Below are 26,559 nucleotides of genomic sequence, written 5' to 3' on the forward strand. Positions count from 1 at the left end.
CCCAAATCTGAACTCAAGCACACGAAGTTGCCTTCCCCTGCCCTCCTCTTTTTTTATTTTCCCCCACCTTTTAAGTTTCATATTGAGCAGCAGAGTCTTTTAGAGAAAATCCCTATTTCAGAGATTCATGCCAGGACACCCTCCTCCTCCTTCCTCCCCTCTTTTAGCAGTAAGTCTTTTATGAAGCTGGACAGTCCCCTTTAATCATCCATAACTTTCTGAAACTTAGCAAGCGTGAGTTCTCAGTGAGAATAAAGGAGTCAGCGGTGCAAGAAAAGCTGCCATTAACAGCAGAATAGTGCAAAGTACCAACAAATCACATTTTGTGAAATGACAAACCATGTAAAAAAGACAAACATACAACTGAGTTAGAATTGAGGCTTTTAAGCATAAATCAAAAGAAAACATACAAGGACCTAGAAACAAACAAAAACTGACTAGTAAGTCAAATGACGACCGCACAAAGAATTTTTAAGATCAATCTTTAATATTTTCCTAAACAGAAGGAAAGCTTAGGACACAGACAACAATTAGCTGATTGAGATAAGACGTAAATACATTTATGCTACAATCAGTTGTGCAACCTGACCTCAGGAAGACATACACAATCTATTTTTACCATTGTTAGCTCAGGTACTGACAAACAGCACAGCTTTTGCCACTCATCATCATCTTTGCATCTTGAGCAGGGTTGGTGTTTCATGCTAAGTCCTACGCTGTTATGTCTACTCTTAACAACAGTTCAGCAAGTCTGAAGACAACTTAAGCAGATCTACGTGATTAAAGTCACACCCTGAGCACTGCTAGAATTTCTCAAAAAGAAACTGCAGCTATTTTAGTCCTTTTTAACTGAAGAGAAATGACTGCTTCAGGTTACTCTGGCTGGCAAATTAGGCCAGAGGAGGGGAGGGAGCATCAGTCCCTAGTGCTTCTAGATCATGTAATAATAATAATAATAACAACAATAGAGAAAATCCCCTACCTTTTCATGTCTAGACAACTAGATGGCTGCACTTGGCATAAATGGTGTAAAGCTATAAACATTCATGAAGCACCTTAGACAACTTTTAAAATGTACCTTTTATGGAATTTACTAGTTTGTGTAATTAGTAATATTGTTCTGCGAAAGCCTTTCTGAAGTCATGGTCTTAACCAGTTCACTCACTTCCAGACCATTTTAAGGCAACGGTTTGTATTTGCACCACCTGCTGCCCACATCCCCTCAGCCCCCAATCCTTGCCTGGGGCATTTCACCTGTATCAGTACTGACAGAGTCAAGAAAACTGGTCCAGACAAAATATTAGCTTAATAAAAATGAGGAGGGCAGGAGGAGGGGAGAATTTCTTGGCCAGATCAGCTATCTGACTTGGTTCATTTGCAGAGCAGTAATGCTGGCATAACAGGAGGTGTGAGGGAGCAAACCAGCTTCTGCTAACCCGAACTTAGCCTAGATTAAAATTAACACCATATTTCATCTTTACAGGGGAACAGAAGTGGCTTCCAAGGGATGCTCTTTGCTCTTTCGTACCTTTTTACAGCAAAGGAGCCCTGACCTTTTGCTATATTCCTACCTCTCATCTCATCTTATTCCACTCACTACCTCATCTATTCCACTTCCCTCAGCCCTTGCCCTGCGCTCATCTTTCTCAAACTTACCTCACTGTGGCACAAAGCAATCAAGGGCTGCTATCACAGTGAAAACAGGAATTTCATCAAGTTCAGGGGGGGATTCTGAAAAAAGAGTTTTCATTGTGGTAGACAATGGGATAAGACTATCAAAAAATGGCATTATTATGAGAGCAGTTAGGAACTTCAAAGTGCCAATTGAGGACCACGATCATTTTTGATGGCTCCCCATGAGGGCTAACCCACAAAGGGCTCCGTGCCCCATGTGCAGGCCACCCTGGTTTGGCCATTTGCTCCAGCTCCTGCTCCTGCTCCCATCTCTCCTCCTGACCCAATGTTGTGGCAGGAACAAGCTGCTGAGGGCAACTAACATCAGAACTCCCAGCTCCGTATTCCCCAAACAACTCTGTGCCCCCATCTCCAGCTACAGACCTTCTCAACATGGCTAAAGCCACTTGTGTTCACCCATAGCTTTAGCAATACAAGACTGCTGTTAAATGCTAATTGCTTACTAATGAAAACTAATCATCATGCAATTAAACTTTAATCACTAAGCAGCTGGCTGAGATCCAATCCGTAACAATGAAGGCTCATTAATAACTTTTTTTCCAAAGTGCTCTATCCGTGAAGACTACCCTATACTTCACAAGGAGTCCAGCTAAGTCTGTGAAATTGTTTGAAAAAAGTATTTTCTCTGCCAAAAAAGAAAGACAAATTACCCAGAGCACAACACTGTAACGGTAGCGTAGTTTAGATTAGCTGCAAAGGATGGGTTTAAGATTCAGGGAACCCAAAATCTGTTCCTAGATTCTTCCATAACCTCAGGCAAAGTGCGCGGCACAGACAGAACCTCTTTTCTTCACTCCTTGTCTCTGCACAGTAACATTCTTCAAAGCAAAAAACTTGAGTTTTAATTATGCTGTAGTTTCTATAATTATTACATGAATACTCATCATACTTCAGTTTTATTTTTACTCATCTTTCTAAATCTAGGGAAATTAATCTAACCTCTTTTAGAATATATTTCGCTAATTAAAAAAAAAGGATACTGGGGTTATATAACTAGGTTTATAATAGGTAGATGAAAATTTTCTTTTGAAAAGAAAAAAAATGTTCAAGAACTGCTTTCTATATTGTATTAAAAAAAATGATCCCTGACACCACCACTGAGCAAGTGTCTCTGCTTTCCCTGCACCATTCCCACCCTAGTCGGGCTACTGCACAAAGCAATGTGCTTAGACAGCTTTTGATGAACATGGTTTGCATTGCAGCATTTGAAGAGCTTTCCTTTATTATGATGGTAGAACATTAGTGTATTTGAAGCATTATTTTTGTTGTTCAGTCACCAAAGGATTCAGGATAATGTTTATTTTAAAAATGAAAACGAGAAAACGTATTTTTTTTTAATTTAAAAAGTCTTACAAAAGATAGAATGCAATTCTAACAATACATACAGTATTATATAACAGAAATTCACAAATTCTTACCTCCAGAAACTGAACAAGCAAATAAAGATTAAGAAGCAATAATCTTTTCTAAAACAGGGAAAGATATTTTTGAAGGTTTACAGTTTTGCCTGGTTGTAAGCCAATACAAGCTATTTTAAACACAGGTATGGAGCAGAATAAACTTCTGAAGTTCTTGAATGTCCTTCAATACTAACTTGTTAGCAGCACTCATCTAACAAAGCTAAGGGGATAGAGCTCAAGTGAATACCATTTGGAATTAGTCTAAGTTCAAAGAAGAGTTGGTTTAGTTTAAGTTAATAAAATAAAACACAAACAGCGCAACAACCTTCCTCCCCAGTTTTGGGGAATCTTAACAACCTTTTTGCCCACAACAGCTTAATAAGATTCAAGCTAAAATGACACACAAATGGATTGTATTCACTTGCTATTGACAATTTAGCAAGAGCTTGGCACCTCTACAGTAACAGGCAACTTAAATCTTACAAAAAGGATTGTGTGAGTTTGTGGATAGCCAGGAAAAAGAAAAAAAGCTCTAAAGCTTTGTTTAGAAATCTCCTGCATAGAGAAGGCCCCATTCACATTTGAAAGTTTTTTAGAAATTAAAGTTACTTAAATGTATTTTTAAATGAGAATTGTACATAGATTTTGAGGATCCCTGATGCTTTATAGAAAGGCCACAACTGTGGAATGAGCAAGCTACTCTTTACATACAAGTTTCCAGTGCTCCTGGCTACAACTAATGTAAGTGGTTAAACATCTTGTTCTTTCCCAATGCTCTATTGTCAGTAAATCTATTTTCTGCTTTCCTCACTCCACATGCTAGACAAACAGTAAATCCCAAACCACATGCAAGAACAGACATAATGCCCATGCTAATGGCAAAGGAGTCTGCTAATAACGATGCACAGAAGTTACTTCCCTGCCTACCCTTCCTCTTCTCTCTGCTCCCACACAAAAGGTCAATACTACATAAGTCTTTCCTCTTTTCCCAATATCATCTTTGACACCTCAACTAAACTGATCCTCCTGTCATCTACAATCCATGATCACCATATGCTGCAACAGTTTTAACAGCTAAAGGCACTTGGAGAAGAGGAGACTGAGAGGAGACCTCATCATGGTCTACAGCTTCCTCACAAGGGGAGGAGGAAGGGCAGGCACCAAACTCTTCTCTTTAGGGATCAATGACAGAACCCAAGGGAATGTCAGGAAGATGTGCCAGGGGAGGTTTAGGTTGGACATTAGGAAAAGGTTCTTCACGCAGGGGGTGCTGGAGCACTGGAACAGGCTCCTCAGGGAGGTGTCACAGCCCCAAGCCTGACAGTGTTCAAGAAGTGACTGGACAATGCCCCCAGACACACGGTGTGAACTGTGGGGTTGTCATATGCAGGGACAGCAGTTGGACTTGATGATCCTTGTGGGTCTCTTCCAACTGAGGGCATTCTATGATTCATTATTGATTTCTACTCACAATAAAGCCACAGAAAGCCAGCTTCATTTCACAAATGTAATTAGTGGCTTCCAGTCACTCAAGATGTTGAAAGACATGCATCAGAAATGTAGACGTGGATTCTGTCTGCTCACCTCTTTGGCATTTGAGGTTTGTGATACCAACATGCAGAGCTGCTGTGAACTACGAAGTGCTGTAGCACTAGTCACTGACGCCTCCAGCTCCCCACCAGAGGAAGGCAATGAACTGAGATACAACAGGGGCTCCTACCAGGTTCTTGTCTCCGTGGCAGCACCCTCGTACAGGCCAAGAGTCATGACAACTTGGAGAGTTTCAGGCATTGCCATCTGCTGCACTACTTTCTCAGAAAACTGAATCTGAAGTTCATTATTCAGCCTGTCTTTCAGAATTTCTTCTCCACCCAAAATTTCATGCTTCCTTATTTCTGTAACACTGCAGAAGAATATTAAAGATGCTGCCATTTCCCAAGGAATGAAAACGAATGTTAAACTAATTGTACTAAGGACTATCTTCAAGAAAGAAAGCGTACATTTCCAACTCCAGCAACTAGGTGTTTGGACAAAGTCTGTCAACAAAAACCAAGAACTCAACCCCTTCAAGGGGAATTGAAGAAGGTGCCTTGAGATTCTGTGGCACTTGAGGGCTTAAAGCATACTAAAAGCTGTTGCCAGAGATAAAAATAAGCAAACAATGTTCTCAATACACCCTTTTTTTTCAGCCTCTGCTAACAGGCAGTTTCAAACTTCGTTACTGGTTTCCCTTTCCTCACAGTGAAAAATTAACAAGCTCCAGTGTCACTTCTTCTTACTCTGGAAATTTCTCCCTACTGTTACAGGTCTGGGTGTAAGAAACACAGGTTTTTCCTTCCTGTGTTTGTCAGGCACGCAGCCTTTGAAGCAGCAGATTATTATTTCAGCTGAACCTTGACCTCATGCAGAACTTCACTTGAGGGGCTTTTTGGAGGAAACAAAAAAAAAAAAGAGTCAGGTTCTGCACATTTTTCTTCTCTAAGAAGAAGGATAATGAGTAAAAGGTCAGCATTCATCTCCCAACACATAGAAACAGTAGCACTCTCAGCCTAAAACACTTTCTAGTGTTGGTGTCACCTGGGCACAATTTTGTGCTACAGCTACCTTGATCTAATGGTTGTAATTAGCAGCGGGAAGGGCCCTCCCTGTCAGATGCAGCAAACATGGTTCAGAGAGAAAGTGGATTCAGATGGCTGATCTGACACAAAGATCCCCCACTCCAAGCTAGTCTTCTGATGGATTAGCTAGCTAAAAATCAACCCACTGTGATCCAGCATAAGGGAAACAGTGGGAACATGCGGCTCGCAAAGAGGATAAAGTAGGATCACCCCTCTTGACAGCAACTTGCTCCTAGCCTGGCTCTGGGGTAACACAGCACACCTGTGCCAAACAAGACATTTGGAATTAATTGACACCTTCAGACTTTTGGTGCTACACTGCTCAGGTTCCAGGGGCTAGAAACCATTTTGCTTTGTTTTGCCAGAGGCAGCTAACCTTTACACAATTTTCTCAGTTCACACTGATTCCCTGGCTTAGGCATTTGATTAGCCACACAGGAACTTCTTAAAAGCAATTATTTACTATGTGTAAGAGCACTGTTATTAGGTGTCCCCCACCCCAAATCTGAGAATACAAATAGCTTAATTCCTAGTGATCCCTCTAGGCACCCCTTCTTTACCCAATTTACAGTCACAATCCAGAATGGTAAACAGGAGAAAACGGTTCTATGAAACCAGCAGAGTAAACAAAATACTAGAGATAGGTAATCCTTATTTCCTCTTTGGCACACATTTCCATAGATAAAATCTGGAAGGTCAACTAGCATAGTCTTAAATGGCCAAGAAAAACTTATGTGCAAAACCAGAAGTTGTTCTCCGTGAAATCTGGAGAGCATATGCAAACCTACCTCCAGCCCTACAAACCAACACGGGCACACTCCACGAGCCAGAAGGCTGTCACTGCCCAGCAGTACTGGAACAGTCAAATATCTCAACATCAATTTGCAAAGAAAGAGACACACATTTAGGTTCTGAACTTCTGTAAGTACATATGCGGTTTTTAAGAACTTTTTCCAGTCAGTCTGACCTTCTCAACAGGCTTGTTAACAGTCCTAAAGAAGGTAGATTTCTCCTCTTCAGGTAAGCGGCAGGCTTTGAAAGATAATCCATGGAGAGCTGGACAGACAAAATTCCAGATTAGTGACAGAAAGCCCAGAATCTCCTTCAATTATACTGCAGATGATGGGCAGATTTTACCCTTCACTCCTTATTACTCTGAAGTTCTCCTGACTGAAACCCAAGATGATCCTTTCAATAAGAAGCAACAAAGGAAAACAGGTTCCAAGGGCTTCTTTCCATGTGTAAGGATTAAAAGATTTCTCAAGCTGGGAACGAAGCAGAGATTGATGAGAAAAGCATTAAATTCTTTAGACCTTTTAAAACAGATCTTTAAAAGGGGGATAAACAAGTTTTCCTTTCACAAAACAAGAGCTAGATTTACCTTCAGCAAGGTCAGTTCTGACAGAGAAAGGGGGTGGGGAGGGAAACCAGAACCAAAAATGCCCAGAAGTAATAGCCCTGCTAGGCCAGAGTCTCTGGCCTTGGGGAAAAAAGTGTTTTATAAAAAGAACTTCCAAGAAACAACATACCACCTCCTAGTGAACAGCTTTTTAGAAAACAATAGAAAAACCATCTTCTTGGATTCTGCAACTCAATAACACAAAGAATGTTCTCTGCGTTGTTCTTCTCTTTGCTAAAGCTTCTTAAATTTAATACTGAGAATAAAGACCATCAATTCTTTTGAACATTCAATCTCCTGACAACTACCAAAGTGACTTCATAATTTTGCCAGTTTTAAATGTAATCAAGATTTCATCTTGCATGAAAATGAGTTTCTCTTGAATAAGAAAACAATGAGAAGATAAACAAGGTAGGAAACTGTTTTCTTTAAGTTATTTATAGTAAACTGCATGCAGCTGTTAGTTTTCCAAATCTATAAACGCAAAGGAATGGTTAATACGACTGTAAAAAGAGAGACCAAAAAATTTCCAGAGGAAGAATATGGATATATTTTCAAATGTGCTGCAAGAATACCTGCTGTAAGATTCCCAGTATCGTAAGGCAAAGATCTTACACCAAATCACTTATAATCTGCTTTACGTATCCCGTAACACGGCCACCTTCAAAACTTGAAAGAAAGCATTCTAGAGGCAACAGGATCATTCAGCACTAGGGAGATGCTGTATTTTCAGTTCAGGATTTCATTAGCCTTGGAATCAAAGATGTCTAACTGCAAGAAGGCCAGTTAGCACCCTCACGATGGTTTAACATGCAGTTTAAGAGAGAAAGACAGTACTTGGCAGGTAGGTCCATCTGCTGTGGTATCTACTTCGAACCTCAAAATAAGGAGAAGGATTAAGCCATCCTGCATCTGAAGCAGCACAATTCATCTGATCTGCTATTCACATTCTCAGAACCAAGAGGCCCTCTAGAGCGGCTTTTTGCCTTTGAGAAAGGCAGATTCTGGCACTTTGGAAACCAGCTGGATTGGATTACTGTTTAGAAGGTAATACATTCATAACCATTTTCAGTCCAGGGCAAAATCAGGCTTTAAGGAAAGCTCAAAGCTCAGGAGAGTCACTTCATGGTTTGATAAACCTTTATAAGATAATATCTTCTCATCTCAAATTCTTCTAGAGCATCTGGTACAAGTTGATCTTCGAGCAATCTCATTTGCGTTCTAAGCCTTCCTTGAGATCAACCATGGGGCTGTTCTCAAAAAACTGCAGTAAAACACAGACATTTATTCACATAAGGAACAGGAAACATAGCAATAATAGTGCTTCAAATTCCTTCCTGATTTTGGAAGGCAAACAAAAAATAGAAGTGTTTTGAAAAAGAAAATATCTACAATAGGCATTCACCTGAGAAAAAACAGGTGAGCTTGTGCAAGAAGAAGAAATGTAAAGGGGGTTACTTATGCCACTACCTCTACATCATGGTTTGACAGTTTATGGCCTTTGACTAGAAGTTTAAGTTTCTTATTTCTATACTAGGATGCTGCATAAACAACAGCAATAAGAGCCAGATCTCTAAAGAAAATGTTTCAACTCAATGTTATAGATTCAGTTTAAACTGGGTGCACAGTTGCCCTTTGTGGGTACTAGAGTTTACATAGATTTTGAATTATGGCAGTATTTCATTTGCACAGAAGGTGTTACATACATGAATTATTCACTTCCAGGCTTATGACCCTTCATATGCCATAAACTAATGTCTTTCCTTACCATAGACCAATTTAAGACCTAGATTCCTGTATGCTTGCTCACACATCTGTCTACTCCCTCCTGCTAGCAAGCAGCTACATGGTTTGCACATCTGCTTTTCCAGGACACTAACACTGATGAACTGCATGTCAGAGGGAACAAAAAGAAAATGCACTTGCAAAGCCAAAAAGAGGTAAAGAGTGAGCATATGCAACTAGCATAGAAAATGAGCTGTTTGAGCCAGAAGGCTATCCTCAGGCAGCAGGGCAGAAAGAGTCTAGTTCAACAAAGCCTTTCCGCTGCCTGGGGACGGCTTCTGGCAGGTACACCTCTGAACACCCCAACTGCCACCTTCGTGCTGCGCATAACCCTCTCCTAACTGAAAGGGAGAGGATATACGGCTTCCAGAGAAGAGCACAGCATTGAAATTTGCTATAATAGGATAAAAAAGGTTAAGGAAAAAGTAACGCTAGGAGAAAAGCTATTCTGTTATTTGTGACAGAGGTGGGAGAGAAAGGTGGATTACGCACATGGATGTCAGGCAGAAGAGCCCACCATTGAGCTAGGACACTTCTGTAAGACAGAACAAAACAAAGCACACACAAGAAAATGGTCCCTGCCTCTAAAAGTTCAGAGCCTTATTTACTAGACTAAAAACTGACCCAGGCAGAAGAGTGGAGAGCACTGTAAGGCTACGTATCGCTTCCCATACACAGAAAGTACGCAGCAGTTCTTACAGCCTTAAATAGGAAGGATTAGGAAGAAGTAATTTTCACATCAAGTGAGGAGATTGTGAATCCGAGTGACAAAAAAAATCAGAACAAGATGGCAGACGATGGATTAAGGATGATGTAGATTAAAAGCCACATTTTGAAGTGAGAGCCTGAGAACTCACCATGAATTCAACAACAATTTTTAAGTTTGTGGCAGAAGAACATGAACCTGGAGCAAAAAGCAAGTCCTACAAGACTCTGGAAAAAAAGCGACCAAGTTACCGAAAGCTACGCGAAAGCACGATATTCTGGGATACAGGGAAAGAAAACACAAGCAGAACTTCAGTGAATCCCACACAAAATGCTGGGAATAATGAACAACAGCCTCTGCAAAAAAATAGTGGCAAGAAATGCGGTAAACAAAAGAGGACACAGATGGGAAACAACCGTGGAGCAACACTTCAAGAGCAGCACAGCTGATAGTGATAAATGTAGCTGACAGGGAAAGGAAAATGAGGTACTGGATCTGAACCTTAGCTAGGAAGAGATCACCGTAAACACTCATTACTATTATAGAAGAGCACAATCAAAGCCACAGTGGAGGACATGTGCCCCAGACAATGCACTCAAAGAGTTTTGAGATAAAAAAAGGGAAAGGAAATTAAGAGGTGGTTGCAAAGGCAAGAGAGGACACAAGCATTTCGTACATTTTTTTTTTAAAAAAATAGGAAACACTTGTGCCTACAGGTACTATGAGAGAAAAGAAAAGCAAGGAGTTGAGCAAGTGATTAAAGGCAAGAAGTAGAGAAAAAGGACACAAGGTTCAAAGGTGAAGGAGATATTTTTGTATGGTGCAATAAGGGCAGAAGAAAGGGTTAAGAAGAGGACAAAGAAAATTTCTATTTGTGACACAGAGATTATCATAATGGTTGGAAGAAGGTGATAAAGGCTAGGCCAGAGAGTATTCACTCAGAAAGTCAAGATCCCATGCAGAGAAATAACTAGATGTCAAATAACATACAAACCCCATACAAAAATGTGGTGGATAACAGGCTACTATTTGTCCAGTTTGATTAGAGCCTACCAGCACAGCAGGGCTCTGACAGGCATACCCCTTTGCAGGTACAGGAACACAAAAAGGATTGCTGGAGGACAACTTAAGGCGGTTCAAGAACTTGCAGAGAAGGCATTTGCTACTGAGAGAACAAGGATCAGAAATGAAAGACCCTTAAAACAGGAAAAATGGAAAATCCGGCTGGAGCGATTCAGATTCAAAACACTGGTGAACTACGAGACGAATGAAAGCGCAGCCACATTGCAAGTAGAGCTCAAATGGTGGTGGAGATCCCAAAAGAAACCTTGCAATTATCCAAGATAAGAAATTCAGCAGTTGCATCAGAGCAAGCATGCAGGCACGGCTCGATGAAAACCAAATGAAATTAACTGACTTTGTTTAATGAGAGGCTAGAAACAAGAATGCAAGCCAAATCAAGTTAGGGCAAAGAAGCATGTAATTACTGTCAAAGAACAGTGAGTGAAAATGCAGAACAAGCCAGGAATCAAACCTGAAGAGAAAAGCTCATGGGGAGGAAACGATCACACTGTAACAATACAAAGAGAAGATAAAAATGGGATCCCCAAACTGTTTAGAAAAGGAAAAAATCTGAAGGAAAGAGGAAAAAATAGTCTAGTGCCTCTTCCATGGTCTGGTCCAGAACAGAAAGCATAATGCAAAAGGTAACCATAAAAAAGGGATGTAGCATACTGATGATGGCAAAGAAAGCCACATAAATGGGATTTTAGAGTGTCATGTCTCAGAAAATCAAGAATAGTGAGTGTCCCCATCTACAACCAGGTGGTTGTGAATGAAGTTTCCCCTTTGTTCCTGCTTTAATCTTACACATTTCTTCTCACTCATTGTATACTCACACTTTGGAGAAAGTCAATTATCAGTATAATTTGTGGTATAATTAGTATTGAATTCATCAATAGTAAACCAAGCCACTTCTTACTTAAAGCTTACAAGCTTCTGCGCAATTCTACTCTATCCACTGTATTTTCTAAGTGCTACAAATCCTCCTACAGTTGCATAACATGTATTACAGTCACAGAATAACTTAGGTTGGAAGGGACCTCCTGCCGAAATCGGAGACAACTTTGAAGCTAGACCTAACTTCAGAGGTAAAGTGGGTTTCTTAGGGCCTTGCCCAGTCAAGCTTGTGAATCTCCAAGAACAAATACTCCACAGATTCTCTGTTGGTCCTCCTCCCTCAATCCAACGGTTGACCACTCTGTGAAATTTTTCATCTAACAGTGAACTGGAATTTTCTCTGTTGCAGTTTGTGTCTGCTGCCACTCGTCCTTTCACTGTATGACTTTACGAAGAGCGCTAGAGAATGTTAAATATCTAATAGGATAGAATAAACAAGAAAAAAGATCACTGTAGTTATGAGAAAGGCTTTGGACATCCAGGACTTTTAGTAGGTAATGAGCATCCAGCTCTTTGATGCCTGAAAAAGTCTGTCTGATCAAGTGTGGCAGAGATCTAAACAAGGTCATGAAAAGGACATCGCTACAGATTTATTTAAGATGAAAGATGATCGCTTAAGACACGAGAGAAGATCAAGGAAAAATGGTATTCCAAATGGTATGCATATTGCAAATGAAAACAAATAACGTTGTAGAGTAAGGTCAGGTACTCACCATCTCTCTTGCAATCTCCACAGCTTCCTGCAGCCCATAGAGCCTGCCACAGACCAGGTAGATCCCATTGGCCCAGAGAATACAACCCTCATGGACCCAAAATTCATTGCTGTCAAGAGGTAGTTCAGGAATTTGTAACTCCAGCTCAGTGCCACCTTCTGAAGTGGGCATAGAGGGTTTTGAGTCCAAAGGAGTCTTTTCACCACCACTGCCACCCTCAGTGGTTGCTTTTTTACACGAAGCTCCCCTTGAAAGTGACCGAGAGGCTCCACTACAGTCCTCAGAGCGGTGCCGCCTCTTAAAGCGGGGATGAGCAGCGAGGCTTCTTTGTTCCTTCTGTTGTTGCTGTTCCTCCTCCTCTTCCGTATCTGTCTTGGAACCATTAGAAGCACTTTTGTGCCGTACCTTGACTTTGCTCTGCATTTCTGTGGCCCTCTTTGGAGGTGGGTTCTTGGGCAAAGTGGCTGCGTAATCCTGGGGGTAGAAAGGACCAAAGAGGTCACCCATGTTACGATAGCTTGCCCATTTGCCACACAGGCAGCAAACCAGATGCCCCAAGACAGAAGACTCTGTTACTACAGGGCCCTGCAGCATGAAAGTTGAGGTTGGCAGCACTTTGCTCTCCGCATTGCTAGGAGGGGGTGTCGAAGACCTCTGTCCTTTCCGACCCCTCACCAATTTGTTCTGCTCCTCTTCCTCCGCGTTAATGATTGTGCACACAGCGCCTAATTCACACTTGTTTACCACATGAATATAAGGGAAAAAGGACTTATTCTTGGAGTCAGTTTTATCTACAGACTGGGTAGCATATTTAAGCTTGATCTCTGGTTCTTGAGGCTCCACAATTGGAGCAGCCCGTCTGGGCTTCCGCTTCCGTGGCTGTGCTGCCGGTTTTCGCCTCTCCCTCCTTTGTCTCTTAGGTTTTGGCTCACCACCACCTACCCCTTCTGAGGCCTGTGAAGGTACTGGTGGGGGTGGTGGGGGTGGTGGCAGTTGCTGCTGTTGCTGCTGCTGCTGTTGCTGCTTCTTCTGCTTGTTCACACTCCCAATTGGCCTCCCCTTTTTCTTTCCAGAGGGAAAATATCCCTTTGGAGGGAAACCATCTGGCTTGGGTGAAATATTTGTCACATCTCCATCTTTTTCCTCAGACTTCGGATTTGGTTCAGAAGTAAACACACTGGAAGGGGAAATTGTTTTTGAGTCAGAAAAGGTGAGAGTGCCAGCTCCACTTACAGATCCATCAGGCCTTCCCTGACCACTTGACTTCTGAGAAGGTGGTGGTGCTGCACTGGACCCTGCTCCTTCTTTACCGACACTGGCAGCTTCAGGGACCTCTTTCTTGGTTTTATCATCCTCACTGTTTTGCCACTCTTCTGAAGATCTTGGAAGAGCTATTTCACCAGTTGTATCCTGGCTTGCTGGCCCCACCTGATCTGACAGCTCTCCTTTTCTCTTCTCAGCCTCTGGTCCATGTCCAGCCACATTTCCTCCTTCAGGTCCACTCTTAAGGGACAGGATGTCATCAAGAGTAACAGTATCTGCACCAGTTTCAGCACTGTTGGTAGGAACACTTCTCCTAATATTGGGAGATGTAATTTTTTGAACAATAGCTTCCAGTTTTAATCCTCGCCCCTTTCTTGGGGGCAATATTTTGGTCTTAGCCGGGCTTGTGAGGGAAACAGCAGGACAATTCCTATTATCAGGACTTGGCAGGTCCTTGAAGGAATCTCCCTTTGCAACTGACTTGCCAACATCTTGGCTTTGAGATGAATGGGCATAGGAGTTGTATGTTTTTTCAGCTCCTTCTTTCGCTGAAGTCATCAGTCGCCCTTTATCTTCACTGCCACTATTCTTCATATCCTGTGGCTGTCTTTTGGTAGGGATAGGCGAGATGAAAGAACGTACTCTCCTCCTCATAATTAATGGGTTTTGAGGAGACTGGTCTTCCTGGCCAGGGAGCCTGAGCATGGCATTACTAGGCTTGGGCAAATCTGTAGATTCCTCTCGTCGATGCCCATCACTTTCTTGAGGGCAAAATCGTTTTTGGTTGGCTGCTCCAAGAGGGCCGCTGCTTTTGGCAGGAGAAGTTTGCCGAGAGAGGTCCCAACCAGATTCGTGATGCTGCAACTTCTGGTTGCCGTGTTTCAGCTCGGTGCATTTGCTCTGGGTACTGTCACCCCCCATAACACAGCGCCCAGCTTCCTGGCTTCCAGTGTCGTGGTAAGAGCTACCCTGAAGGTACATAATTCCATCCTTGTCATTTTTTAAGGGACTTCTTACTCTTTCCAGAAACTGTTGTTGTCTTGGGCTCTTCCTTGCTCCTTCCTGCCTGTGCTGAGCTGCAGCAATCACACCCTGAGCAGTGCTGCTTGCCCAATCTTTGTATTCTTCTTGCTGTTGCTGGTATATCTGTCTCTTGTAATGGTACTGGGAATTTAAACTCTGGTTAGGGTCGCCAAAAGCATGAGGCCTAGCATTTGTGTGATATGCTGAAGCCAAAGACGGGCCTTCTGAATTCTGAGGGTAGACAGAGTGCAAGGAACCCCTATTAACTCTTTCAGATAGTGTCATGTGTGGGTTCATGTGATGCAGATCTGCTCCTGGGCCTCTGCTCCTGCCTGGTGACATTTTTAGCTTATCAGCAAGATCCTGAAATTGAGAAGGTGATTTACCCCTGCTGCTTCCAGTTCTGCCAGGTGCTCGTCTCATTGGTGTCGATCTGCTGTCCTGCTGGGGAATGTAGTCTGGAGCAGCATCCGAGACTGCAGCTCCAGGGCTGGCGTTGCCTCGGAAAGACTCGTGCTTGATGCCAGCAGGATGACAATGGTCTCCTGTTTTTTTATTATTGAGACTAGCTGAGCTCTTTGACTGTTCAAAGTCTTCTTCTTTTATTTGCCCACTGTGAGCTTTCATCTTTGCTTCCATGGATACTAAACCACCAGGGAGTATTACTGACTGGCTCAAGCCAGGGGCAAGACGTTCACTCCTTCCACCTCTGGCCTCAGGACCCATGTGCCCCATTGGGTGAGGGCCAGGATCTCTGACAAGTTGCCTTAATGGAGATATGTCACAGATCACTGATCTCCTCTCTGAGAGCGCTCCCCCTTCATGGGCAGAAGACTGAGACTCCACATCGAACTTTCTAGCAAGAGGGTAATCAGCTAGATTTATCTGCTTCATGTCAGGAGCTGCACTGCTGGACTTCCTATCCCAGGGACCCCAGTGAGTGCCTTCCAGGAGAGACCCCATGCTTTTATTTAAGAGGCCTCTATTGGTCAATTCATTGGTTTGACTAATTAAGATATTGGGCCTCATGGCTCCCTCCAAACTCCCAGCCATCCCAGAATGCTCCTGTGCGTTCCTAGAATACCTTCTGTCTGGATGATGGTGGTACCCCTGTAAAACCTCCTGTAGGAGGCTGGGAAACTTCTCATTCCGGCCTTTGCGCTCACTATGCCCTGGAAAATCCCCTTTTTCTTGACCAGAAGGATACTGTGGAAAGCCACCAATACTTCTCTGTATACCAGCTGCTATATTATCCTTGTAACTGTATCTTAAACTGCCAGGAGATTTTGAAGGTTCTGTCCTTGTAGGAAAATTTGGCCCAACAACTGCATGACCAGGCTGGCTGTTCCCTTCTCCATTATGGTTAGTGTTATCTCCACTTTTGCTCCCTTTACTTCCTCCTTGAGTCTCTGGCTGTGTCCCTGCATGCCCAGCTTCTTTTGCTCCACTAGCACTAGCTGGTGCCTGAGTGGCTGCAGTAGCATCGTCTTGCGCAGGTTTATCTTGCCCACCTGACTTTTCTACTCTTCCTGTCATGGCTTCCCGGGAGACAATCACCCCAACTGCCTTTTCATTCACTTTTGGGGCATTTTCCACAGCCACCACAGCTTCCTTCCCATCAGGGGAGGCCACATCTTCCCTAGCTGCAGGGCTGCTGCTCAGTTTTGATGGCTCATTCTGAGAGCCTTGAGCTGGTGAGGAGTTGGACCTCTCTAAGTTACCCCCTTTGTAAGTGGTGTCTGAGCTGGTGCTCTGGCCACTCAGCTGTCTCACCCTTTCCCCATGATCCTCTGAACTACTGGAACAGCCGCCATCAAGGGACTCTGCCATGGGAGACTTAAGTTGCTCCTCTGCCTGAGAGGAGCCTTCAGAGTTGGTGCAGCTGTCAGCCTTCTTTGAAGATGATGACCTCTTGGAACTTTTTTTCTGAGGTGCCAAGGCATCTGAGAGCAACATGTGCTGGACTGTGTTGGGCAAGTTGGCAACTTGAGAACTTAGAGCACTCAGGCTGCTCAGCCCTGGATCTGTGAGCCTTTTTTCCTGCAGTCCTTCCAGCCCAAATCCCTTGAATCCTCCTGCATGAGCATTGGGACTTGGCATCATAGATGGTGTAGGACTAAGCTGAGGCATCATCTGCAGGATTCGGTTTCTAGAACCCATGGACATGTTGCCTTGCCCACACTGGAGATTCTCTCCACCTGGCATGAGTGGAGAAGGGGTAGAGCTGCAGCTTGGAGACTGAACCACAGATGCAGCAGGAGATGGATTAGAGATTGGACTGAAGTTTTGGTGGAACTGCATTGGTGACCTTACAGGAACTTCAGTCTGACTGTACTGTCCCACTTGACTTTGAAGAGAGAGCTTGGTGGCAGCATTTGAATACTGCATTACGTGCTGAGGTGGGTGCTGTTGCTGCTGCCCCTGCTGCCCGCTTTGGGGCAGCTTAGACTGCTCAAAGCTTTTCATCGGTTGAGTCTGAAAGCTGTAGTTTGACTGGGTCCCATATGCCTGTGCGTTGGAACCCACAGCGTGGCCTTCATACTGCGACCCAGAATTCACACTGTAGCTTCCATCATAATTCTGTCCTGACTGGCCAAAACGCTGTGGGGAGGGGAAAGAGGAGGAGGAGGAGGACGAAGGTGGCTGATAGTGTTGGCTGAACTGACCCACTCGTAACTGGTACCCAGAAGCAGAGGAAGGTAGGGTGGATGGACGCTGCATTGGCTGCAAGTGTGAGGTGCTAGAAGCAGACTGGCTGGAAGCCTGGGGTAAAGGCTGGTGAGACTGATAGATCTGCTGTCTCAACTGTTGCACCTGCTGCTGCTGGCTAGAAGCCTGCTGCTGATACTGGGCACTCCCTGGAGAAAAAGGACCAGTATAATCCTGTTGATAGTGGGATACACCCCCAAGGGTCGAATGCTGTGTTTGAAACTGGCCCACATGTCCCTCACTCCCATACTGACTCCCAAAGCTACTCCCTTGAGGGGGCCCATAGCTCTGCACTGGTCCAGAAGGCCTGCGCTGAGGTGGCTGCTGCCCTCCTGATGCCACTGGATCTTTGTTGGCAGCCATATAGTAAAACTCTCCTGCTTCTTTTCTGAAACCTTGGTAGCTCTGATGTCCAGAGCTCTCACCAGGCATTGCTGTAGAGGCTCCTGCTGCTCCACGACGTCCACTGCCAGCACCTCCTCCAAAGCTCTGGAACATCTGGGCCTGCTGGCGGGGGCTGAACTCTTCCAGTCGGGAGGAACCCTGCACGTCCTGTGGGTAGCTCTGCTGGTTTCCGTGGTAACTACTTTGCTCCCGAAAGGACTGCATGCTGTTCAGCAGCAGAGCTGCAGCTCGAAAGCCCTCCTAAAGGGGGAGAAAAAGAAAGAGAAAAAAAAAGGTATAGCATCTACATCTACCAGTCATACCAATACCACTGCTCAATTTCACTGTTTTAATGGCAATTAAGATTTGGTACTTTCTGGTACATCAATGGGTATCACCTCACCTTTCCAGCCTTCTAGGTAATGCAAGTAAGAGGTAACACTTCCAACAAAACATAAGTCTGGAGCCTACTACCAGTTGGAGCGTATTTTCAGCATGATTATTTCCGCACAGTCATTTACTAACCGGGTCTGTCTATGTGCCCCTGAAGAAACAAATTTCCAACGATATTTTGCAAAGCAAAGGAGAACAATCCTCACCCTCCAGCTATTCTCCATGACTAGCACTGCGAATAATCAAGTATTTTGCTACTGTGTTAAAAGATGCAACAATGAGAAGTCTGGAACACCCACAAACCACTCTTGGATCTACTGTAGGAATGATACTCAAGGCCTTAGTTTCATTCTGGGCAAGACCTTTGTTAGAAAACATTCAAGATACAATTGACCAAAGCTCAAACCAAGAGACTCCAATGAAAAGGATCTATGGGAACCTGGAAAGAACTGGCACCAGCATACTCAAAGGTATCTGCTCCAAGCTCCATTCCTGACTACTCCACTGACACTTAAGCAAAAACCGAGACAATATGTGATACTCTTCCTCCCGACTGCTTTGTTTTAAAAGATGGAAAGTCAGAACAAGCCTACTCTATTTGACCAAAAGGATCTACAACTTCATCCCTTAAGACTTTTATATTACCTTGAATGAAACTTAACTGAAAACATCTGTTGGCCAAAATAGATGTTTTGAAATATGTATGATCATTTACATAATCAACCCCTAAGTAAATGCACTTCAAGAGGCTCTCCTATGCACTTCAATCTACTATTCAGTGTGTGGAATCATGACTCATCCTTAAGGACTGGACCACAGCTGCAAAATTTGTTAGAGTCCCTAGCTAGTCCCTCTGCAAAAGCCTGAAACAACAGTAGACGCATTAAGAAAAGTACAGTAATGAACAAAAACAGGCATATACACTTTTTAAAAACCTATTAATTAATTAAATAAAATCAATAAAGAGATGACAAAAGCATTTCATTTCTGAAACACCTTGTGGTTTTCTCTTCCTGAAAACAAACCAGACAAAGCCACCTGGAGAGATTCCTTCCTTTAAATGAATCTTAAGACAATGCTCGCACTTTTCCAGGAAACAGAACCCTGACTCCTCCAATCGGAGACTTCCTGGAAGACTCGTCCGCATTGTGTTTTCTCATTTAGCCATGTTTTGTGCCACGTGTTCTGTTGCCACACTCAACTGAACCCACTCAAAATTAAAGTCTGGTTTTGCACTTAAAAGTTTTGTTAAAGTAGGAGATCATTGGAGTCCCAAGGAAACAGGCATACAAATGAGGAGATGCAGGCGATGTCTGGCATTGTGCTCTTTTACCATCTGTGCCTCGAGGGTTGGTTTGTTTTTTTTTTTTTAATTAATATGTATGTTATACACAGAAGACTCTAACTCCACCATTATGGTCTTTCAGAAAGGCATCCTAGTTATATTTGGATTTCTACTATCTGTTTATGCATGCAGGCTACAGAACACACAAAAAACCTCCACTGTAACACATGTCTCCGCAGTTCCTCTCTGCTAACTCAAAGACACCTTTGTGTTCCAGCCCTCGTTCATGCAGCTTAATGTCCACAAGAGTATTACTGAAACATTTCCTAGAATCAGAAGGAAACTTTCAAATTGTTGGTATTTCCAATTCTGTCTCTCCCCTTCTAGGAAGCCAACTTGACTGCTGTTTTAATCTTACACTCTAATATTTTAAGTGTCATACTATAAGAGAGGTCTGCTGTTCTGCTGAAATTCTACTTTTTTAGCACTTTAAAGACTACATATATCACATGCACAACACTTCTATGAATGCCACACCGTGTTAATCTGTCCAGTTTGGGCTTCTTATGGATAAAACCCTCCCTTTTCTCAATTATTCCCTTTGAGTCTTCACCAGTTTGAAGCCCCTGCCCTCAAAACTGAGATACCTAATGCAAGCTGCTTTCTCCCTTTTTGTATGACCTGCTGTTAGAGTGAAAAATGAGACAAAAAGTAAAAGCAGGAAAGAAAACAGACATATGAGTAGAAGGGAGCTGTCAAACTAAAGGTAAGGGACTATCTACTGTAAATGGCAGATGTTAGGAAGCAGCTTTGCTAGATAGGCAGTCTGGGGCTCTGCAATCAGCTCTGTCCACGTGCTGCGGAGGCTGCACACGCCCTGGCGCCCACGGGCTTCGCATCCTCACGACAGCAACGTCCCCATCCTCATCACAGGCTCAGTCTCTCATGGAATCTATTACTAGTTTTTAAATATGACTTTAATAAAGCTTACTTTGCCAGGTCTGAACAAGGTCTCAGGAAGCTTCTTTTGTACTACATCACAGAAAAAACTTCCATCACTTACGATATTCGGTCTTCTATAATAATACTAACGAAGGGCTTGAAAACCTCTAACATGCATTAACAATGTTAGGAAACATTTTTAAGACTTTCTCACTATTAATAAAGAATCATTTTGATTGCATGATGGAACAGAAACAGTATAAGATGCCATAAAATACCTTTAGGAACAGAGATCCAGTAAAGGTCAACCTGAGGCACAAATTCCTATCCTCCACAATGTCATGCAATCACATAATATTTATTTAGTCCAGAAGATATATATGTTAACTCAAAACAGGGAGAATGTGTTTTTCTCCTTCAATTTATTTACTTATTTTTTAATCTTTGCTTTTATCCTGGCAAATAAATAAAGCTTTCATCAGGAGAGCTTAAATTGCTGGTGACCTGAGCAAATGCTTTCTGTTTTCATGCCTCCGATGGAACAACACTTGCTTTGAATATCTCACAAGGACCTCAACTTGAGCAACACGGCCAGTAGAACAGCCACCAAAAAAGGCATTTCATTAATAACAAGAGTAAGAAAAGATAAGAGATGCTTCAATTAATTACAGCATTGATAACTTAAGACATATTGCATATTTCCTGTCATTAATGTACTATAAATACACGACTATCAAAATTACTATGGTAATAATATTTCTTAACAGCACTGTAAAGTGCTTAGATCTAAGTGCTATGTTCTCAGCAAAGCCACTGAAAATAATTCCATGGGCAAACCTTGTTAATAAAACACATTGACAGATGAGGCCTTCAAACTCTACCTCGATCCACAGGAAAAAAACAGATTCATTTGATTAAGAGAATGATACACCAGCTGCCAACTAGAGGCTACAACACAACCACATAAAACTCCATAATGCTGGTACATATCCACAAAACCATCTCCAGCAGAAGGAATGAAGTCCCATCTCCAAAGAAGTGCTCCATAAACAGTCACAAATTACACACACTTACAGTGTTTACCAACACACACAAAAACATCCAAAGCCTTCCCCATGTATTCAAAGGAAAGGTAAGATTCTGGCACAGCTTTCACTGCTTCAGTGTCACACCTACACTCCTCACTACACGTGCACCCAGTTCTATCAATAAAGCTTCATGATTCTCCTTAAGTATTTACAGGTTGTAGCTGTAGAGCCATCTAAGCACATCCATCTAGAGATTACAGGCTACGGTCACTAAGCTAAGCAGTTTCCCTCTGCTCCAACACTTTTGTTCCTTCCCCCATAGCCTTCAACCTGGTGGGAACAAAGGAAGCACATTACAAGCTTGTGTGGCTGATAAAGAAACAGCCTCACATATGAAATCACTGCACATGAGCCATGAATAGAGGGAAGTAGCAGGTCCTCTTCAACATACCTCAGACTTATTTGTGACACATCTGAAGTTGTTTCTTTCAACCTACCTTCTTCATGTGAACTTATTTTTAAGCATATCTACAATGCAGATTCTGTTTCTTGCTTAATCATCCGAAACAGCCTCGTAAAACAACTTTGTTAACACAGGAGCTCCTCAAAGTATGGAGCTACTGCATTCTGATCCTACTGTGAGCAACATTATTAAATGGTAATCAACAGCATGTAAGCATCTTTCAATGGTTCCTGCATGTATTATATGAGACCACCCCCAACCATTCCTGATTAACAGGGTTCATCAGTCCTCCCACACCAAGATTACTGTGTGAAATCATCTTCTGCAACATACTGTACTAGTTTTCTTTTAAAGCCATATATATCTTTAAAACTTTTTTTTGTCCCAATTATTCAAGACTGGACAAATACAGAATGGTTGCCCAGATTTTCCCACATAACACTGATGCCAGTACAGTAGCACCGCACTACCAACAGACAGTTCAGAAAGAAGGGAGCCGAAAACCAAAACACTGTGAGGGTATGCTTAATTCTTAACGATAAGCCTATAAAGGAGCAAACAAAACCAGCATCGCTTGATCCTGCAGGAGGCAAGTGAGGTCTTTCTGCTTCGTTAAATTTTCTTTAGATTTGGGTTGACTACTGCGACCCATCTGTGCAGAGAAGTCTCAGGCAGCAGTCAAATGCAATATATTTTCAGTGATCTGTCAAAGACCTCTCACTTCCTAGCACGCTTATCAGGAAAGAAAATGTAGCTACAGGCAGGTGACAAACCGTAAGACAGCATTTTCTGTAGTCAAAAAATGTACGTGAACAAGTGAGGTTTTCATAGTGTCCAGGCTTCTGATTAAAATAGACTCACTTGCTAAATGCTGTGCAAATAACAGATATACATACATCTCCACAGACATTTCTAGTCACAACTCATGCGAAAGGCAAAAATTACCATTTTTATCCTTCCCTCACTGTATCTTCTCACAACCAAAAAAACCCCACCAAGTCAGAACTTGAGTACAAGCAACTCAGTGGCATAATTTGTAAGTAAAGAATCCTCAGGATCTGAATTAAGCCTGAAATACATGAAAAAAAGATTTCCACATACTCAGTATCATTTCCACAGTCAAGGCCAAGTTGCTAACCCTCATTTCTGCAGGTGCAGTTATTACTTGCGCACCTGAGCAACAGCTGAGAATAGACTGATCCTGTTTCAGTTTTGAAGGAATGTTACCCTATCTGCAGCTTTTAAGAGAAGACAAATCAGCTATGCCACCAGCAGATGAACTTAACGATCAAACCTAAGACTGCATTCAATGAAGTAACAGTTCTAACTTATTTGTTCTACATTTGATGCCTTTTTAAAACAAAAGGGAAACTAGTTTTAGTTTTCAGCCTTATGTGTGATATTGAAGTAAACCAAGATAGCCATCACTTCAAAAGGTCACCAGTTTGTACGAGCAATAATCCTCACTGCTCACTTCTTTCAGGAAGTTGTGCTTGCCCTGAACTACAAACAGATTTTCTCCATATCCCTCTGTAAAGCTCTTTCAGATCCTGCTACATTAGAAGTTACTTTTTCCCACTACAAATAAACAGAATTATCTAAGACATGGGAAACTGAAACTGCCTTATCCACCACTGCACTTCTATCAGATCTGGCTCACCAAGCCTTCATAATTTATTCTATCAAAGAAGCCTTACTACACCACTCCAAGTTTAAATAGTATACAATTAATTTTCAATGAGAGTGCCAGAACCTGTTGAAGTAGGTAAACTGTGACATTAAATCCAGAATACTACGTTACTGAAAACTGGATTTTACATTCTAAAAAAACCATGACGTCTTAAAAACACCCATATGTAGTTGTTATACAAGTTTCAGTGTCTATTAGCAACATGCCTTGCAAATCGGTGCCAACACTGGCCTTAACATCAAAACTGCATTTTGTTAGGCCAAATGAAAAACTTCATCAGATTCCTCAAGTGAGCTAAAGCTTGGCCAAGTGGATTGCCACTAGTTCCCATTGCCTCGCTGAGACACTTCATCGTCTTTATCAAAATGTCTGTACGCCTTTTCAGAAAGTCAGTATGTATGAACTTAAACCAAAGAATTAAGGAAACATTTCTCTCCAAATGGGTGAAGAACAGATGGGTGTGGCAGAAGGATCAGAGTGAGCTTTGTCAGCTGAGAGGGGAACGCTCTGCTCTGGGGATTATTGTACTACATAAGATCCACATTGACTTCTCATTTCATATATTTCCCTAAGTGCCCACAGAAAATTTTGCTAAGCCTGAGTCACTGCATCTTCCTGTCTCACAGGGGAGATGTGAACAGACATATTCAGAGTATTCAACTGCTGTAATAAAAGGCCCCATATAAACAAACAATAACAACAAAATAATAATCAGAATTTTGTGTGTGGATATTATTTGGCTGCTCATTTCTTCCCCCAGACCCAAAATACTTTTCCTGATTTTTTTTTTTTAATTATTTGGATAACACCACATTAAAGATACCCAACCAGATTTTTTTTTTTTTGGCGGCTGAGAGTCTTCCTTATTTACCGCATGAACAGAACTAAAATACCATCTCCACTTCAGCTCTTCACTTGGAGCAAAATGTAATGTTAAATTCATATTCCTAAACATGAAGAAAAGTTTTGACGCAAGCAAAATTTTGTTGTAAGCGGGTATTAAAGTTGTGGTGTTATGAAAACGTGTATTTCTAGAAATATAACTAACGATCAAAGTTCAGCAGAATTTTATGTGGTTTTGTACACCTGATTTTATCATTGTCATTGGTTCTCAGTCTCAATCAACAGCACAGATGCATTTAAATGGCTTTTAAAAATCCACCAACAAATTGCTGAAAGTCATCCATCTACTTTTTTTCTTTATCGGATACCATTATTTTAATAAGAACCTAGGCAAATCAGTCAGATTCCATTTTATGTCAAAGATTAAACCAACAATTTTGGTTTCACATATAGGGTCAGTCCTCTATGCACTAGCTTTCCTCCACAGCACTAACACGGTCATTCATGCAGCAAGCCAGATCAGGAAATTGATACAGTTGAGAAACAATTCTGCAAGAGAAGAAAAGCCATTTCTGAACTGACAGATCCATTCACTGTATCATCACACAAACATCTGCACCAGCAAAACAGACACAGCAGGAACTGCTTAAGTGGCATGGCTACTGAAGTGCACTAGAAATGAGAAGTTCGTATGTAAAAGGCTCTTCATCTTTACACAACAGTCAAACAACCCTTCTCACTATCAAAGTGAAAATTATACTGAACCCTCTGCTCTTCGTTTCTTTTCTCCAAGATGCAGATCAGTTGATTGCACATCCTAACCCAATTTAGGTTAATGCAAAAGTAATTGTGGTTTTGGACTGTGAACTTTGAATCATTATGACAAGGCTCAAACACATCTTTATTAATCAAAATAGGATAGGAACCATTACAATCAACACATTTTTGCCAACGAGAAATAAGTGTGTTTATTCCTGTAGCATAAAAATCTATGCTTCGGGATTCGATGCTTGGAAAGCATTTTCTGCATCCTGCTGGTTGTGGAAGCTTTTTCCCTCCAAAAAAGTCGCCAGGATGCTTGTAGAAGTGTAATCAGCAAGAGGTCAGGTGAGTATGGCAGATGAGGCAGAACTTTGTAGCCCAATTCACTCAACTTTTGAAGCACTGGTTGTGTGATGTGTTGTAGGCGCTGTTGTGGAGAAGAATCAGGCCCTTTCTGTTGACCGATGATGGCTGCAGGTGTTGCAGTTTTTGGTGCATCACATTGATTTGCTGAGCAGACTTCTCAGATGCAATGGTTTTAGTGAGATTCAGAAAGCTGTAGTGGATCAGAGCAACAGCAGATCACCACACAGTGACTGTGACCTTTTTTGGTGCAAGTTTGGCTTTGGGCAGTGCTTTGGAGGTTCTTCTCAGTCCATTCACTGAGCTGGTCATCACCAGTTGTTATATAAAATCAGCTTTTTGTCGCATGTCACAATCCAATCAAGAAATGGAACGTTGTTTTTGTGTTTAATAAGACAATAACACTTCAAAAGGATGATTTTTTTTTTGTTTGTTTTTGGTCAGCTCATGAGGCACCCAACTATCAAGCTTTCTCACCTTTCCAATTTGCTTCAAATGCCAAATGACCATAGAATGGTCAACATTGAGTTGTTTGGCAGCTTCTCATGCAGCTGTAAGAGGATCAGCTTCGATGATTGCTCTCGGTTGGTTGTTGTCAACTTCCAATGGCCGGCCACTATGCTCCTCATCTTCAAGGCTCTCATCTCCCTTGCGAAACTTCTTGACCCACTACTGCACTGTACATTTGTTAGCAGTTCCTGGCCCAAACATGTTGTTGAAGTTTTAGGTTGCTTCCACTGCTTTGTAACCCATTTTGAACTCAAACAAGAAAATTGCTCAAATTTGCTTTTTGTCCAACACCATTTCCATAGTCTAAAACAAATATAAAATAAACAGCAAGTAATAACTCTGCAGTGAAAAAAAAAGTGAGAAAAGAGCATTAAAATTATGTATAACATAACCACACTTATTTAATAACGTATTCCAATATCAAACAGCAAATTTCAACAATGCAAGAACTGCAATTACTTTCACACCAACTTAATACTAGTTGGCCAAAAAGCTTAGCAGCTCATTATATGCCTCTTGTTGCAAATTCACCTGTGTCCACATCTCCATGTCCCCATACAGTCAAACATCACGTTTGCTTCCACAACACAGTAAAATCTGAGCAACCACTTGAAGGACCACTCCTG

General features: G+C 42.1%; 1 protein-coding gene across 2 annotated transcripts in view; it reads right to left on the minus strand.

Annotated features, from left to right (window-relative positions):
• TCF20 (transcription factor 20) overlaps positions 1-26,559 on the minus strand; it is a 64,055-nt gene that overhangs the window by 25,744 nt on the left and 11,752 nt on the right. For both annotated transcript variants that reach the window (XM_080340236.1, XM_080340235.1), the window contains exon 2: positions 12,276-17,915. In XM_080340236.1, the coding sequence (XP_080196362.1) occupies positions 12,276-17,879 (5,604 nt within the window). In that variant the 5' untranslated portion in view covers positions 17,880-17,915. The remainder of the gene's footprint in view (positions 1-12,275; positions 17,916-26,559) is intronic.

Source organism: Nesoenas mayeri, assembly GCF_963082525.1.
Source record: "Nesoenas mayeri genome assembly, chromosome: 1".
Lineage (NCBI taxonomy): Eukaryota > Metazoa > Chordata > Aves > Columbiformes > Columbidae > Nesoenas > Nesoenas mayeri.